The sequence below is a fragment of the Gorilla gorilla genome, chromosome 16 (assembly GCF_029281585.2).
Source record: "Gorilla gorilla gorilla isolate KB3781 chromosome 16, NHGRI_mGorGor1-v2.1_pri, whole genome shotgun sequence".
In the NCBI taxonomy this organism is placed as follows: domain Eukaryota; kingdom Metazoa; phylum Chordata; class Mammalia; order Primates; family Hominidae; genus Gorilla; species Gorilla gorilla.
This window is the reverse complement of record NC_073240.2, coordinates 27821977-27840355: the sequence shown is the minus strand read 5'-3', so window position 1 is coordinate 27840355 and position 18379 is coordinate 27821977. Positions and strand designations below refer to the sequence as shown.

The 18379-nt window shown below is 41.4% G+C and overlaps 1 protein-coding gene across 5 annotated transcripts in view; it reads left to right on the top strand.

The window, feature by feature from the left end:
* The window catches only part of GABRB3 (gamma-aminobutyric acid type A receptor subunit beta3), a 230802-nt gene that overhangs the window by 199605 nt on the left and 12818 nt on the right, over positions 1-18379 (top strand). For all 5 annotated transcript variants that reach the window (XM_004055859.5, XM_004055858.5, XM_055364222.2 and 2 more), the window contains 2 exons: positions 7043-7195; positions 13608-13852. In XM_004055859.5, the coding sequence (XP_004055907.1) occupies positions 7043-7195; positions 13608-13852 (398 nt within the window). The remainder of the gene's footprint in view (positions 1-7042; positions 7196-13607; positions 13853-18379) is intronic.

Sequence of the window (18379 nt, the reverse complement as noted above, 5' to 3'; positions counted from 1 at the left end):
GTCTCTTCCCATTTCTCCCAACCCTAGACAACCACTAATCTAGTTTCTCCTTCTATGGATTTGTCTCTTCAGTACATTTCATATCAGTGGAATCATTTGTATGGTCTTTTGTGTCTGGTCTTTCACTTGTATGATGTTTTCAAGGTTCATCCATGTTGTGCCATGAATCAGTACTTCATTCCTTTTTATTGCCGAAGAAATATACTGCATTTTCTTTATCTGTTCATCAGCTGATGAACATTTGGCTTGTCTCCCCTTTGGGCTATTAGCTATAAGGCTGCTATGAACATTCAGGTGTAAGTTTTAGTGTAGATATATGTTTTAATTTCTTTTAGGAAATTAACTCATATACTTAGGAGTGGAATTCCTGGGTCATATAGGGTAACATCCTTTTGAGGAACTGTCAGACTATTTTCTAAAGTGGTGGCCTGATAATATTCCTACGGGAAGTATAGGAGGGTTCCAATTTCTCCATATTCTCACCAACACTAGTTATTTTCTGTCTTTTTTGTTGTGGCCATAGGGTATGGTGTGGTATCTCATTGTGGTCTTGACATGCATTTCCCTAATGACTAAATGATGTTGACCATCTTTTCATATGCTGTTTTGGCTGTTTCTCTATCTTTGGAAAAATATCTATTCAAAGCCTCTTCCCAGTTAAACAATTTCAGTTATTTGTCTTTTTTATAAGCATTCTTTTCTTTGAGACAGGGTCTTAGTCTGTCGCCCGGGCTGGAGTGCAGTGGCACAATCTTGGCTCACTGCAGCCTCAATCTCCTGGGCTCAGCGATCCTCTCATCTCAGACTCCTAAGTACCTAGGACTATAGGCGTGTGCCACCGTGCCCAGCTAATTTTTGTATTTTTTTGTAAAGATGGAGTCTCACTGTTTTGCCCAGGCTGGTCTTGAACTCCTGGGTTCAAGCAATCCTCCCGTCCTGGCCTCCCAAAGTGCTGAGATTGCAGGCATGAGCCACCCAACCAGCCACATTCTTTATGTATTTTGGATATAAGTTCCTTATCAGATATATGATTTGCAAATATTTTCTCCCATTCTGTAGGTTGTCTTGACGGTACACTTTGGAGCATAACTGTTTTTAATTTTTATGAAGTATAATTTAATGTTTTGCCACTTATGGTATTCTTGCCTTGATTTTACACACAAGGAAAGAGAGGATAGTAACCTTCTCAAAAAGGAGTATCCCAAATAACGGAGAGGCTGGATTGTTGAAACAAACATCCCTGTTCTTTGCTGCACTGTTCTATGGTTCAATGCTGGTTTTTCTGTGGAGGATTAGAAAGGACTCATTGTCTGGTTGAGACAATATTTCAAACAATTTTTTTTAAAACCCCAATCCCATTTTTCTTCTCTCTCTTTTCTATTTCATATATTTCGTTTTCTTAATGGATTTTTTCAACATATAATAAGGTGAGTAAAAATTAGAAACACTATTTTTAATTTTAGGCTGCATTATAAAGTAAAAGCTAGATAATAAATGAATCATATAGCATGATAATGGGCCCAGAACGGCTCTAAGTGAGAGCTCACAAAGCTTCCCAGGCTGCAGTGGGAGTGCCTCACCATGGCAGCTTAATGGGAAGAGGAGCATGTGATAAGTGAGCTCTGCTGCAGTTGCTGAAATACCAGCTTATTAGTTCACAGATGCATTTGAGTGGCTCTTAGCACTCTACAAAGCTGGCATGACCTTCTGTGTTCACATTTTTAATGAGTTCTTCAAAAATATTAATGCCTAGAGAATGATATAAATTCAGGCTGGATTAGAGACCCAGAGCTGTGTTTTTGGCATAATGGTAACTGCATCTGGGGAGAAAGGGCTGGGATCAGCATCTTCACTAGGTAGTTTTGCCAAGGAATCCCTGCTTTGGAACAATGCACTTGTGCCCAGGGACTGTGCCTCTGTCCGTTGGCTTAGCATCTGCCTGGGGACCTGACCACATCTGCATTGGCACACAGACATTAGGGCTTCAGCGCATTTCAGTTGTAAATTCAAGCTTCTGTTTCGTTTTAAAAGGGATGTCTTAGTGCAGCTGACTCATTACTTCTCAACTTCAAGTTATTCGCCACTAGCTGTGATCACTTGGGAGTTTTCCACATAGATACCGCATATTTCATGGCATTCCATCCTGCCAGTGTAAGGACCTTGTCTACCGGAGCTACAAAAATACTTTTATGTACTCTTTAAGATACACATCAAATGGGAAAAGCCTTTGCCTAGCAGAATAGATCTACTACGTCAGATAATTCTTGGGTTGACTAACATTCTGAGGTCTCTGTCTCGTGGCATCTTGAGTGGCTCTGCTGGGTCCGTTACCTTGAAAGCTCTCCTTCATCCCTGCCTGAAGGAATCCTATTCAACCATGAATGTCTCATACACCAGAGGTGCATACAATGTGAAACCTCTCCTAAATCACTTAGGCGTGTGCCCTAGCATATTTTTATACCTCCAGGATAGTGCACGCCACAGCTTTATGGAGGCCAGTTCTGAATGAATCTGTCTGACATGGGTCAGGAGCTATAAATAGTTGGGAAGGTAAACTGTGCTTTTATTCACCTTCGTTGTTTGCCCCACTTACTGTTTCCACCTCAGAGACTAGGATGTGTGGGGCATGCGCCAAATACCGGAACATTTTGCTGATTGGAAATGGCATTTTCCCTTTTTTTTTTTTTTTTTTTTTTTCTTGAGACGGAGTCTCGCTCTGTCGCCAGGCTGAAGTGCAGTAGCTCAATTTCGGCCCACTGCAACCTCCGCCTCCCAGGTTCAAATGATCTCCTGCCTCAGCCTTTTGAGTGCTGGGATTACAGGCACCCGCCACTACGCCTGGCTAATTTTTGTATTTTTAGTAGAGACGGGGTTTCACCATGTTGGCCAGGGTGGTCTCGATCTCTTGACCTCGCGATTCACCTGCCTTGACCTCCCAAAGGCATTCTGCTTTTAACAAATAGAATGTATTTGCTAAACAAATGCAAAAGAAAATGGTATATTTTCTTACTTCCAAATTCTGTGTCAATGAGTATCTTGGCGAATTTCCAGAGAGTAATGTGTTTTTGAAATCAGTTTCGTATTCTCTTCTTCGAGGTCCCTAATGATCTTCCAAGTGTTTGTTTGACTGTACAGTCATGGCATTGCATGAGTGTCAATAGTGGTTTCTACTGCCCACAGTTTCCCTGAAGATGTGCTTTGGAAAATGTTTAAGAAAGTTGACTTGGCAAATGGAAAGTTGGAGGATATAGTAAATTACATTATCATTCAAAAATATTTGCTGCTCTTCTCTGGGAGACGATTAAACGTTCCCGTTCTCCTGACATAAAAGTTGGCAATGAGACTTGCTTTGGCCACAGAAACATGATGGGAAGTATGTACAGCTCTTCTACCAGAGGCCAACAGTGTTGCAGACAGAGGGAGCTAAGTGGATGTATTTTTTATAAGAAAAATTTTTGTTACAAACTATTGAGATTTGGGGGCTGTTTGTTACTGTAGCATAAGCCAACATGTCCTGACTGATGCAGAGACTGTTCCATGTATGGTGGATTATAATAAGATTTACCTGAAGCAAAGAGAAGCAAATAAGTGATAAGAAAGGTCTGAGGTTGCCATGAAATTGCAAATTAAGAGCCAATATTGAAGTTACTTCAATAAAGATATTGAAGTTACCATGGGATTTCAAGCTACAATTCAATAAGGATGTTGAGCCTTTTGTGTATTAAGCTCAACTAAAGAGTCACATAAAGAAACTAAATACTCCTATTTTCATTCATTCAGCCTTCAGAAGTATTTATTCATAACCTATGATGGTTTTGACATTTACCTAGGCATTGTAGTATATAAAAAAAATTACCTCACAAATTCTGCCCTAGGGACTGTACAGCTTATTAAGGAAGATCTTACCTTGGTAAATATTTATAATTATAATAATATGAATGAGAAAAAAAATTCAAGAGGGTGATTACTTACATTTGGAAGGAGGAAAAAGAAAGAATTCATGGAAGATGGGGCTTTGACCAAGACCTTGAGGTATAGATAAGGAAAGACACGTCTTCAAAACTGGGATGTGAGTCAGCAGAGGCAGGAAATAGAGATGAATATTTTGAGGCAGTGAGAACCTCTTTGACTAAAAAATGTTATACTTAATGCAGAAACACGGTGGAAAATAAAACTGAAGTTAATTTGGGAAAAGATGGAGAAACTGAAATTCCTGGATGCGTGTTTTGATGTTTGTGGGAAGCAATGAGCCGTAGAAGATTTTGAGTGTGGCATGACAGTGAGCATCATTTCCATGTTTCCCGAATGTGCCCAAGTCGCACAAGGCCCAGAGCCAGGAGGGCGAGGCCCGCGAGGAGGGTCTGGCCCCCGTGCATGGTGCGCAGGCCCATGATCCACATTTACAAGAAACGGAGTCTAAAAACAACAGAACTGTGTGAAATGTATATGAAGGGAAGCCTCATTCTACTGATGGTGTTGGAGAAACCGGTTTGCTGTTTGTGGAACCAAAATCCATGTATGTTTTCACCTCATGTCAAACACTGAAATAATTGCCAACCCTCAAAATAGGTTTGCAGGTAGATCTGTATTGTGAACTTACCTAAGGCTAAACACAAGTTTTAACAATCACAAGGGAAAAAGTGAAATGGATAGAAGTAATTGCATACAAAAAGTTAGGGATCTGTATGTCCTCCACTCAAAGCCATTACAAGGTTTACAACAGCAACTGGGAGAATGCTTGCAGAGAATACAAGCAAGGATTAGCATAGAAAGTGTTTCAATGAAAAGGTAAAAACCATCAGAGGAAACAGAAATGGGAAAAATAAATGAGTAATCAGATAACTTACAAGATTAAATACAGAGAACAAACAAACATTTAGGAAGTATTCAATTTTTTAAAAAGTAATTGAAAGGACAAGGTTTTCCCAAGGGATTTAGCAAAAACTATTTATAAGAAATAATGTATAATATTGTCATATTTGCAAGGTGTGCTAGGCACTTGTATTAATCTGCTGATAGTGGCAGCGGCATACATTGGTTTCATACATTTGCAAAGTAATTTGACAATATTTATCAAAAGCTTTAACCTTTGGCCTAGCAATCCCTCCTTTGGCATATTCATCCTCAAGAAATAAGTCTAAATATGGAAAACCGGCTCTGCACAAATATATCCTTAAGAGTACTATTTATAGTTTTAGAAAAATTGAAAACACCTAAATCTACAGCATTCAGGAATCTGTATTTATAGAGTCCTTGTGGTGATATTTGCTGGATCATTAGGAAGAATCGAAAATTGTGTTTACAAATAATTTGTAGCAACTCTAAAAATTATTATGCTATGATGACATGTGATATATGCATTTGATCAGAGCTGTGTAAGAGAAATTCTACACAGACACACACAAAGACTGGAGGAAACTTCTGAGACTGTCAGCCTTGAAGTGCCGGGTATGTTTGGTGATTTCTTTTCTCTTTTATATAATCCTGGCTGCAAATGTGGTTGATGCTAAGGTAGGAGGCCTAGAGATAAAATCGTTCATCTCCTGCATAATGGTAGTAGTCATACGAGTGAATCAGACCGCCAAAGAGAAGAATCTAGGGACAGACACAGAAAGGGGCATGGAATAAAGCCTGAAGAATGCATATATTTAGGGGCAGGAGGAGAATAGGAGCCTGCCAGGCTTGGAGTAGGAGGAGATAAGGAAAGGTGAGGCCTCTTGGAGTTTAGGGTGTGGGCAGCTTCAGAAAGAAGGCACCTGCTAGTGTGGGGGAGCAATCAGAGGAGCTGATTAGAGAGGGTCATTGGGTTCTCACTGGCTGGCCCTCAGGCAGCTCCATCAGAATCCAGAAAACAAGGAGTGGTAGGATTGGAACTGAGAAAGTGGCCTATTGAAACAAACGGGGAAACAAGGCCACACTTGCCTTGCTCTAAGAAAAGCAAAATAGGCCGGGCTCAGTGGCTCACGCCTGTAATCCCAGCACTTTGGGAGGCCGAGGTGGGTGGATCACAAAGTCGGGAGTTCAAGACCAGTCTGGCCAATATGGTGAAACCCTGTCTCTACTAAAAATACAAAAAAAAAAAAACCAAAAAAAAAAAAAAAAACTAGCTGGGCATGGTGGCAGGCACCTGTAGTCCCACCTACTCGGGAGGCTGAGGCAAGAGAATCGCCTGAACCAGGGAGGTGGAGGTTGCAGTGAGCCAAGATCGTGCCACTGTCCTCCAGCCTGGGTGACAGAGCGAGACTCCATCTCAAAAAAAAAAAAAAAAAAAAAAAGAAAGGAAAACAAAATAAGACAGAAAAGGCAAATATAGCGCTGAATGTGGCGTGATAAATGGCATATTTTCTCACTCTGTCATGGTGGTGGTGGTAGGATTCCAAAATGTGTTGAGTGGAATGTTCACATCCGAGAATTAACACTGGGACTCATGGGCAAGAAGGCAGACAGGTGCTCCTTTGAGACTCTCGTTAATGCCTCTTCTGTGGCCAAAGCAGAAGCCCTCAGTGTGCACCACTGCTTTCTCTGGGACTGGACTTGCTTCTCTGCCTCTCTCATTCTTAGGGTGCCCCTGAGCTAGCCCAGTCACTCTAGGGGCAATGCCTCCAACATCTGTATTCAGGGCTGAACTCCAGGTGGGCTGAAAGGACAACTGGTAAAAGCCTTTCTTGCCCAGTAAAGCCTTGAGCCACATCTCCCCTGTCTACAAGGAAGAAGGGGATAATCATTCATTAAAGAATAAACAAGGTATTTGGCATTATTCTGGATTCTAAGCTAAAAACTAATACGTTTTTCCAAGTTCTCAACCGAGCGTTTAGCCTTAGAAGAGCATCCTCATCATTATCTTATAAATAGACCGAAAAGCACCCCCCTCCTAATTCTTCTATAAATACCGCTAGCAGACAGAAGCAAACTGCTTGGTGGTGGGTCACCCCTTTATTCGCAGACTTTTCCATTGCATGTTGTTGACCTATGGAAGTCAAAGCAAACTCTTTAGTCTGCCATGTTGTTTCTCCAGTGTAATATCCTTGTCTGTTTCCCATAGGTGCCTATCCTCGACTGTCACTGAGCTTTCGGTTGAAGAGGAACATTGGATACTTCATTCTTCAGACTTATATGCCCTCTATACTGATAACGATTCTGTCGTGGGTGTCCTTCTGGATCAATTATGATGCATCTGCTGCTAGAGTTGCCCTCGGTATGTGCTATTTTTAAGTGATATTTAAATGTAAAGTAACCGTATCATTACAGTATTAAGAGAGTTCAAAGGCTGTAGTTCAACTACCATTTTTTGACAGCGTGACACAAGCATTGCCCATATAGTCACTTTTAACTTGAAACACTAATTTCACGCACGATTCCCTTGATGTGTTAATTTAATTATAAGGCTCAAATGTGAATTTTCATGCCCATGAAAGGGAAAATATGCTTGCAGAATATTTGCATGATAAAACTATTTTTGACACTAATTTTAAAGCAAGGATTAACATCTCCTGTTCAAAATTATTCCATGGCCCAGAAAGAAGACTTGATTAATTGTGCATTCTTCTTTTTTAAGTCAGAAAAATAGTCAAATATTACAGCATAGAATTGGAATTACACAATTTAATGAGCATTAAAATATGGAATTCAATTCTGAATGATTCCCAAAGGCTCTAGTGATCTTTTCTGACCATTGGTTATTTGACAGCTGGATTATTAGCTGATGTACAATATGTATTATAGGTTCCAATATTATTTTTAGCATTTTGATTATTAAGGGAAGGCTTATATTTTCAGAAACATTATTCTCTATTCAGCTGATTAATATGAAACTGCATAGAAAAAAATAATTATTTAAATATGTTTATGTAAGTACAGAGCTGATGCAATCTGCAATCCATCCCTTTGGATAGGGTTGAATTTATTTCCTGGAAGTGAAAGTATCATTAGTACTTATAAAAATTGATGGAAAAGAATTATCAACACATTATCTGGCAAAGTACCTTACAAAAAAACATAAGAATTCAGGGTTCCAGTTATCCCTTCTTTCTATTCTTTTCTTTTTTTTGAGACAGAGTCTCACTCTGTCACCCAAGCTGGAGTGCAGTGGCACAATTGCGATTACGGCTCACTGCAGCCTCAACGTCCTGAACTCAAGTGATCCTCTCAACTCTACCTCCTGGACAGTGGGGACAACAGGCACACACCACCACACTTGGCTAATTTTTAAATTTTTTGTAGAGATGGGGTTTCGCCATGTTTCCCAGACTGGTCTTGAACTCTTGGCCTCAAGCGATCTGCCCACCTCAGCCTCCCAGAGTGCTAGGAGTATAGGCGTGAGCCACCACACCCAGCCCTTTTTCTGTTTACCAACTTTTCCCAGGACTTTAAATTGAATAACATGTTTTCTTTTCTAATAAAATGTAAGTACATGTGTGTATATGGATGACAAACATGTGACTTGCATAGTTGTAATCAAGATCAGATTTATTTCCCAGGAAATAACACATAATTATGGCTTGAGAAAATCAGGTAGCTATTCCTAAGGGTGTTAAGTGGATAAGAAAACCACTCTATGAAGAGTAAAGCTGCAAAAAACTGAAAGTGCTGTTTTAATTGTTATGTATTTCTAATAGGTATCATAAGCACAGTTCTCTAAAAAAAGAAAAAAAATCTCCAGGACTTTTCTACAGCCTGCAGATCTTCCCCAGTAATGTCAGTCTTTATGTAGCTTTTACTTTAAAAATATGTATATTACTAGATTACTCTTTGTTAAACTCTTTTTTCACTTGGAAAATTCAAAGATACATTTGTAGGGGCAGATCTAAATTATGCAGAGCTGTTAGCTTATACAATTTCAAGCACCCCCTTTTAAGAAAAATAATATGAAATATACAAATACAAAGTTGCTGGGACCCCTCCCCAAGCCTAGAAGAGGCCTATGAAAGTGGAGACTGATCTGAAGCATCTGCTACAGAGAATTTGCCGTCACTGCGATAGTTAGTGAAATATGAGTACCAAGGAACCATGATTATCTGACATCACAAGGGGTGGGGTGTACTGAAAATGTGCATATCTGAATTTCCCAGCCATTACAGATTCTGTCCCTCCCTAATTGTAAAGTATTGCCTTCTACAGTATTAAATCGTTAATACCCCAGAAGTGAGTTACATTCAACCCAATTTCATTAAGGTATATGAAAGTAGATTCCACTTTTTCTTCATGACAGCATTATTAATATAAACAAACTGTGCCTCTGTGGCTTTGCTGGGATAAAGGCATGGGCTGGCTAGGGTTGCTGAGGCTTCAACATTGGAGGATTGACGCTTGTGCTCTGGGAGGCAAGCATGAGAGCCAGAGTGAAGGGGATATTCACTAGAGTTAGGGTGACCCCGAGGTCAAGAGGGCAGCTGTGATCTTAGGGCTGTGGATCTGGCCAGACAAGAACCCAACAGATCCAGCTCTCAGAGTATGACTGACACCTGCACATGCATTCCCTCTGTCCCTCCTGCCAGTACAAGACTGAGTCTAGATCTACAGTCACTGGGAAATGTCAGTTGGTGAATTCAGAAAAAGTATGACGCAGTGTCAGGAGCACTGAGAAACATCATCATCGTCATCATCATCATCATCATCATCATCGTCAATACAACAGACAAGATTAATAAAGGCTGAAAATTATCACATAGTTAGGTGCCACATTGTCTGCTAAGGCCATTCATGTAGTTATCTGTTCTGGAGAAGATTCACAGCACAGTACGAAGTATTATTGCTCCAGTTTTACAGAGCACAAAAATAAAATACAGAGAAGCTAAGTAACTGGTACGAAGTCATATAATTACCAAGTTTCAGAAGAAAGATTTCAGTCCAGTTAGTATTACTTCCAGACCTTCTCCCTTAACTACTGCATATAATTCCTAAAGTGTCAGTAAAACTACAGTGAAGAGTTATTTGGTCTACTATGTTGTAAAAGTCATGGATTTGTTTAAGAAAAGAAAAAAGCTAACCAAACATTATGAACTCTTATTATTGAGGAATCCCTCATAACTGTTAAGATGCTACTGAGCTCCATAGGATACAGCTATAGTTTGGAGGGCTTTCATTGGAGAAATCCCCCTTCCTGCCACCCCTTCCCAAGCACCTAGTCTTATAGCACAGCTTTGAAATGCTCACAGTGCTTTTTGCATTCATCCTAAGGGACTGCACTGTGATCAATACACATTGCTTCTAAATGCATGATAAAGGTGCTGCCTCTGCACAGGCAGGACGGATGGGGCTCGGCAGAGGCCTCTATTGAGGGCTCACCCTTGGGCTCTGGGCACTGTTGGACCTGGACTCAACGCGGGAGGGACTCAGGGCCTGTTCTGCTGGCTCTTCAGACAGCTGTGCTCCTCGGCTGCTCTGCGGGCTTCGGCATGATATGCTTCTGCTGCCCAGGGTCTGACCATCAGATACATTGAACTGTTAGCGTTAACGACCACCAAACTTTAAAGTGGGAAGTTGTAATTAGATGGCCTCCCTCAAAACCCTCAGTGAATACAGGTTGGGTGTCCCTTATCCAAAATGCCTGGGACCAGAAGTGTTTTGAAAATCAGATTTTTTTCTAATTTTGGAGTATCTGCATTATACTTAGTTTGAGCATCCCTAATCCAAAAATCCAAAATCTGAAATGCTCCAATTAGCATTTCCTTTGAGCACCATGCAGGCGCTCAAAACATTCCAGAGTTTGGAACATTTCAGATTTTGGATTTTTAGGTTAGAGATGCTCAATCTGCAAAAGTATTGATACTTCTAAAGGTAAAAACGTATACTGATAAAATTTAGGCCAGATTATTTTTATCATGAGGAGGAGAAACAAAATATTTTGACTAAATAATGCAAAGAAATTATATTTTTATTTCATATTCATTTTTATAAATACAGCTTTCAAATACAATATTTCATACATAATCTAAATGACAAATAAGTTGAGGCTAGCAATTTACAGAAAGACTTACAAGCCTGGTGAACGTACAAAAAAACACAAAAGCCACCACCCAGCCATTTCCTGTACTGCAGCTGGATGATTTCCCTTTAGAGAGCAGAAGGTCAAGGCAAGGCCAGGAAGCCTAGAGGCTACCGAAGAATGATTTTTCTGTAATAATGATAGTCATATGATTATTTGTTGTTAGTGTTAACAGTGCCGGTTACTATTTATTGGCACATCAGAGCTTTTCAGCCATTGCCATTAGATTTCCAACAGCTCGAAATGATGGCTACAGACCCACAGAGGCAGAGCTGGGCTTTGGGTCTGGGCCATGTGGCTCCCCTTTACAGGCTGTGGACCACCACAATACACCACCATCCACAGTATCCCACATAGCAGGTAAAGCAATAGAAGGACTTAGTAAATGCATTGGCCTCTTAAGCTAAGAACTCATGTGGCATGTGGGTCCAAACTAGAAAGACCTGAAGCACTCACTGTGAAATCTTATTGTTAGGGATTCCTGAGCCTGTGCCAATCAGCCTGGATCCAGGGTCCTAGCCCAGGTCCCTCTGGGGTTCATTTACCAGGCTGAGTGCCTGTGAGATGTGCTGGCTGTACCTATTCCTGTGTGCCTTCAGCCCATTGTCTGGGACATCTGCCGAGGCCTGTGTCATACATGTCCATTCAAAATAGCCAGCAGGATAGGCAAAGCCGTGACTAAAGCAAAGCACTCGGTCTTCCCAAATCCACGTTGAAGGGGGAGAGACGGTAGTGGCAACAACATTACAAACTTTTTGAATAATGGTGAGAATGCCTAATTTTGTAGCATTTGCGTGGTGTTTTCACATTTATTTGTAAACAGTAATTATCCCATTGCCATTTTCAAATTTAAAAAGTCCCCAGGTGCACATGAATGTGATGTTAAAAGAGAATCTTAAAATATTCTGACATCTTGGATTTCCATACATTCTGTCAGCAACCATGGTTTGCAGTTCTACATAAAAAGAGTTTCTCAAGTCTTCAGTTCTCTTCTTAGCTTTTAGTAGCAGTTCAGAGCTCAGTGGAGGGAGCGCTTGTGTTGGAGATGGAAGACTGGGCTGTCTAGCTTGCTCTCCAGCTGATTCCCAGGCCAGCTGAGCTCTGCAGTCTCAAGGTCCTCCCTGTGGGACACAGAGGATGAGGATGCTGCCTCCCAGGATAGGATGGGAAATCAGAGGGGATGAAATTGGAATGCTTAGTAAATTCAAACTCTGCCCTGGAGGGCTGGGCTGGGACCATGTGCAGAATGGCCTGGGCTCCGTCCCAGAGTACATATCTGGACAGCGCTGAACTGTAGGGCTGGCACTACCTCTTGGCCTCAGTGATGTCATGTGGGTTTTTGGTTACTGAGGATGAAGGATTATGGTTAAGCTCTCTCCTTTGAAAGTCTCCTTTTTGAGGGAAGCCTGACAAAGCAACGCAGAGGAACCTATTCTCTTTATTGGGTCCTGAAACCCACATCTTCACATTCAGTGGCATCAGTGGCATACGTAGAAAAGAGCTCAGCCCTCAAAGCTGTCTTGCTTCCTTGAGACGTATTAATATTTCAAAAATACAGTCTCCAAGAGAGCACGTCAGCTGCAGTACTACCATCCCACCCTACCACAAGGGAGTGATCCGTGCCTTTCCTGTAAGCGCAGCTTAACTTAACTCCAAAGCTCTGGGCATGTCACTGACTTGCCTCCTGGTGTCTATGGCCTCAGATGATTCAGTGCAGAATCTTATGTCTATTGCTATGGGAGGGAGAATTGCAATACATGGTCCACACATGGTTTTAGACTAAATTGAGCTCTATTTGGGAAACAGTGAGATCATCCATACAATACTGTGTAAAGAATTCAACATAACGACATTTAAAAAAAGGATCTGATGAGTTGCGCCAGAGTATGGTGGGATTCTATAAGATGAATGAAATCATTAACCCTTAACTTGAGCAAACATTTCCTAAGCAGCTTGTGTACAGATTCTTTCTTAGTTGAGGAGGGAAGTCGCTCTCTGAGATCATCTTCCCTCAGAAGCTTCACTCAGCTATTTCTTTCTCTTTGAGCTCAGGACTGGATCTCATGGCTAATAATTTTAAAAATCATTGCCTCATTCCTCTTGCTTCCAATAAGCATTGTAGTAGGAATTATTTTCTTCTCACAGGCTGCCTCACTGAGCTCTCACTCATAGCCTTGCCTCTGCAGCCACAGACACCTCAAATTCATTCTTTTTCCTGGAGTTTTCCATCTAGACACTTTGTGCTTTATGCTAAATTCTGGGCTTATTTTTATTTTTTCCAGCATTCATAAAAACCACATTCTTTTTTCCTGCTCTACATATCTCTTCTTCTACTCTCAAAATTCCATCCTGTGTGATAGCAAGGTGTAGTGGGCAGGGGGGTGGGTGGGGGAGGGAGATGCCCTGCACGGCTTCACTTCCCCAGAGTACAGATGTCAGCTTGCTGTTCTGAGTGGTGACGTGCGGTGCAAATGACAAGATGTATGCTCTGTTGCATTCCAGTCACCCCACAGTATTCAACCCCTTATCTCTGACTACTTAAAGCTGTTTGAGAAAACATAAAAGGAAAGTGAAGACCAATGTGGCAAAGTTTCAGCCTCTTACCACTTTGTTTCTTTTCTAGGGATCACAACTGTGCTGACAATGACAACCATCAACACCCACCTTCGGGAGACCTTGCCCAAAATTCCCTATGTCAAAGCCATTGACATGTACCTTATGGGCTGCTTCGTCTTTGTGTTCTTGGCCCTTCTGGAGTATGCCTTTGTCAACTACATTTTCTTTGGAAGAGGCCCTCAAAGGCAGAAGAAGCTTGCAGAAAAGACAGCCAAGGCAAAGAATGACCGTTCAAAGAGCGAAAGCAACCGGGTAGGCTCTCCACCGCCTTGACCCCACCTGGTCCCTGCAGCTCAGCAGCTACTGCATTTACTCGCATGATATTTCTTTGTTTTTTCCCCAGTAGTGTATGTCAAGCCACACACCCTTCTTGTACTTGTGATATAGCCCTTATGACATGGCACCCAGGTGTTTTTTATTCAGGGGTTGCTCAAACCAGTCCAGTGGAGTCCTGGCCATCTAGCTAGGACTGGCCAGAGTTCACTGAAACCAGTGGTTGTAGGCTTACACAAAGAGGACTATTGGATTGGCCAACAAAATTGACTTTTGACATTTCTGTGCACATTGACCCTGGCCTGGTTGCTTTTTGCCCAGGTGAAGCATTCCCAACAGTCGCTTTCATTACTCCAGTCTACCCTCAGGGCACAGACCTAGGCTTTCTTCCTCTCACCAGTAAGCCCCTTAAAACAGCGTCTATCTGGATGGGCAGCCTATTGAGAAGTGGAGTGCATTCTTGAATTTGGGTGAGGGCATTTGGACTGGGGCTGGTTAATCTCTGGCCTGGTGTTGAACACAAGGGAGAGGGTCAACATGGAGCTGGCAATGAAAGACTCCCTTGCCCTTTCTGAATTCTCCACTTACAGAAGTGAGTAACAGGGCCTAATGGTTTTTAAATATACTTGCATCAGCTTTGTGTAGGACTTGGGCAGGCTTGATGATCATAATCTGAAATATTTCCTTGTGCATGTCACAGGGTTTCCTATAAAACCAATATTAGTGTTGATGCTGGAGAAGCCAAAATCATCTATAGTTTTCTACAAAGAGAACAAAACCTGTGGGTCTGGAAAGAATGAAACGCTGGGGTGGAGAGTGTGAATTTGTTCTACGGAAGCATTTTTCCAAAATGTTTCAATATTCCTTTAGTTGTAAAATTATCAATTTGATGATCCAGCATGCTGCCATTCTTTGCACTGGAGCAGGCACACCATCTTTTGTCCACCTGCCCAGTGGCCACAGTCCTCTAGAGAAAAAGCAAAGTCCAAAAGGAATGCACAAGGCAGGAGCAGTGCTCTTTCTGGAAGTTCTCATAGGTCTGCCGTGGCCCTGGCCCCTCCCGGTTGTGTTCTGCAAAAAGCCAGGGTTGGGCAGACCTAGACACTTTGTTTTATGAAGTCCATGAACTTTCTAAAGCCCTTGCACACCCTCCTCCAGCCCAGCCCAACTCAGCAATGCTGTTACATCCTTCCAACCACAAAGCCACTTTATCTTTAGAAATCATTTCAGCTTATATAAAAGCAGTATGTTATTGTGATTATAAACAACATTTGAGTGAAAGCACATTATAGTTCCAATATAATTTTTAAAACTTATCTTTCCACCTCTTCTATCCCCTCAAATCCTCAAGTATATATTTCTACCTGTTTACATGTTGGGTTTCTTCCCACATTTTTTTTTTAATTCTTCTTGTTAAACTTACGGTTAGGCTATTGTTCTGTTGCTATAAAGGAATACCTGAGACTGGGAAATTTACAAAGAAAAGAGGTTTAATTGGTTCACAGTTCTGCAGGTTTTACAGGAAGCATGGCAATAATGTCTGCCCGGCTTTTGAGGTGGTTTCAGGAAGCTCACAATCATGGTGGAAGTCAAAGCAGGAGCTGCAGGCACGTTACATGGCAAAAGTAGGAACAAGGAGGAGGGGAAGATGCCACATACTTTAAAACAGCCAGATCATCTCATGAGAAGTCACTGACTATCACAGACAGCACCAAAGGGATGGTGCTAAACAATTCATGAGGAATCTGTGTCCCCACCCAAATCTCATGTCAAATTGTAATCCGCAGTGTTGGAGGTGGGGCCTGGTGGGAGATGATTGGATCATGAGGGCGGTTTATCATGAATGGTTTAATACCACAATACCACCCTGCTTGGTGCTTTCCTCGTGAGATGTGCCTGCTCCCCCTTTACCTTCTGCCATGATTATAAGTTTCCTGGGGCTTCCCCAGAAGCCAAGAGGTGCCAGCACCATGCTTCCTGTACAGCTTGCAGAACTGTGAGCCAGTTAAACCTCTTTCTTTATAAATTACCCAGTCTCAGGTATTTCTTTCTTTCTTTTTTTCTTTGAGATGGAGTTTCGCTCTTGTTGCCCAGGCTGCAGTGTGATGGCGTGATCTTGGCTCACAGGCACCTGCCACCACGCCCAGCTAATTTTTATATTTTTAGTAGAGACAGGGTTTTGCCATGTTGGCCAGGCTGGTCTCCAACTCCTGACCTCAGATGATCCACCTGCCTTGGCCTCCCAAAGTGCTGGGATTACAGGCGTGAGCCACTGTGCCTGGCTCAGTCTCAGGCATTTCTTTATAGCAATGAGAGAATGGCCTAATACACCTCCCACCAGGCCCCACCTCCAGTACTGGGGATTACAGTTCAACATGAGATTTGGGCAGGCACACAGATCCAAACCATATCACATACTTATTTCTCAAGCCTGTGGAGGTTTTCTTGCTCTATCCTGTGCCCTCCATGCTTTTATGGGTCCACACCTCCCAGCAAACACAGTAGCTCCTTGGAGGACTGCCTGTGCCCATAGGCCTGGCAGAGGCCCACGAACATTCATGAACCCATGGAAGCACATTAAGTGAATGTAAATGGCTCCTTCCTTTCAGCACAGCATAAATAGAGTTGGTCAGAAAACTGAGGATCTGTGAATAAAACCAGATTTTTCACAGGCAAAACTATCTTGAATTTCTTAGTGGAAAATATACTTAGTATCATACTGTTATGTTTCTAAATAGGTCCACATCCTACTAGGAACACACAATACGCTTTGGTCGTGCTGTTTCCAAGGAAACTAGAATTCATCACATCGTTATTGTTTCCATCACAGAGGCACACATATCCACACATACACATACACATACAATGCTGTCTTTCCAAATTTCCTCTTAATTTAAACAGGTTATAAATTTTTTTCTTCTAAATGTGACTGTTTAAAACAGTCAAATTGTGGTGCTGCAGAAATACCTTTATGGGTACGAGGCTTAAAATCTAAGATAAAAAGACAAAAAAACTCTAGCATCCATAGAGAAAATTAGCAGGATGTAGAAAAAGTATATTATAAATTAAATGCAAAAGAAATTTTTCGTTGATTCATGAGTCCATGTTTATTGTTTGGTTTTTCAAAAATCTGTTTGTCTGTTTTCTCGGCAATCTTAGTAAGGCCTTTATATATTTACATGGTTAAGAATCTGTATTGTAGATCGGTACTTAAGGTTTGAAGTCAACGTATGATTATGTGTATGCTAATTCTAAATGCATATTTGATGCTACTAAAGATAAGCATTAAAAATTGTTCCTGAGTACACCTAAGACTTTAGTGATAATTTTTAAGTAGAAATGTAACTCCCAAAAAGTTTATATCAAGTAATGTGGATGAATGAAAGGAACATGAGAAAAGAATCAAATTTTACGTGAAACAGAAGTGGTACTGTATACACAACCTAACAGCTTCTACAGTCCTTTGTTTCTTTTTTTAACTATCATCTTAGCTTCAAGGGTACATGTGCAGGTTTGTTATATGGCTAAAGTGCATGTCACAAGGGTTTGGTGTACCGATTATTTCCTCACCCAGGTAATGAGCATAGTGGCCAAAAGGTAGTTTTTTGATCCTCTTCGTCCTCTCACCCTTCACACTCAAGGGGTCCCTGGTGTCTGCTGTTTCCTTTTTTTCGTCCATTCATACTCAGTGTTTAGCTCCTACTTATAAGTGAGAACATGCAGTATTTGTGTTTCTGCTCCTGTGTTAGTTACCTTAGGATAATGTCCTCCAGCTCCATCCATGTTGTTGCAGAGGACATGATCTTCTTTTTATGGCTGCATAGTATTCCATGGTGTATATGTACCCCACTTTCTTTATCCGGTCCACTGTTCATGGGCATTTAGATTGATACTCTGTCTTTACTATTGTGAATAATGCTGTGATGTGTCAGGGATAGCACCTGGGATTGCATCTCAGTGTGGCCAACAACACCCGGCAGCTTCGCCCTGACTGACAGCTGCTGGCTCCACAGCAGGGACTTGGCTTGTCATTGTCTTTCTTGAGACCACTTTCTGTGTCCTGTAAGGCATCTCAAGAGAAAACAGTACCCTTATGGACACCGTAGGCCACCAGCAACTGCCTCTTGGTACTATGGTTTTAGTGACCCTACTGTAAAACCATGAGTAGGTTTTCCTTATATTTAGTATTTGTGCCATATTTTAACCTAATAATTGATTCATGAATGCTTAAGACATTCACATATTCACTTAGTATCTCCCCAGACTAGTGGTACCATGTAAGCCTTGACCTTAATTTATTTGTGCATACCATCTGTTTGTTCCTGAGTTGTTTCTATACCCAAGAGTTCATCTTTGGTTGTAATTCATGCATTATGGTTACAAGCCTTGCGATATTTTACAAGTTGACCAATTAGTATTTGAATTTCATGAGGTGGTAGAGAGTCATAATTCTTGGCAAGGAATCAGAGCTGCAGACTCAACATCATTCTTACTAAAGAGCAAGAT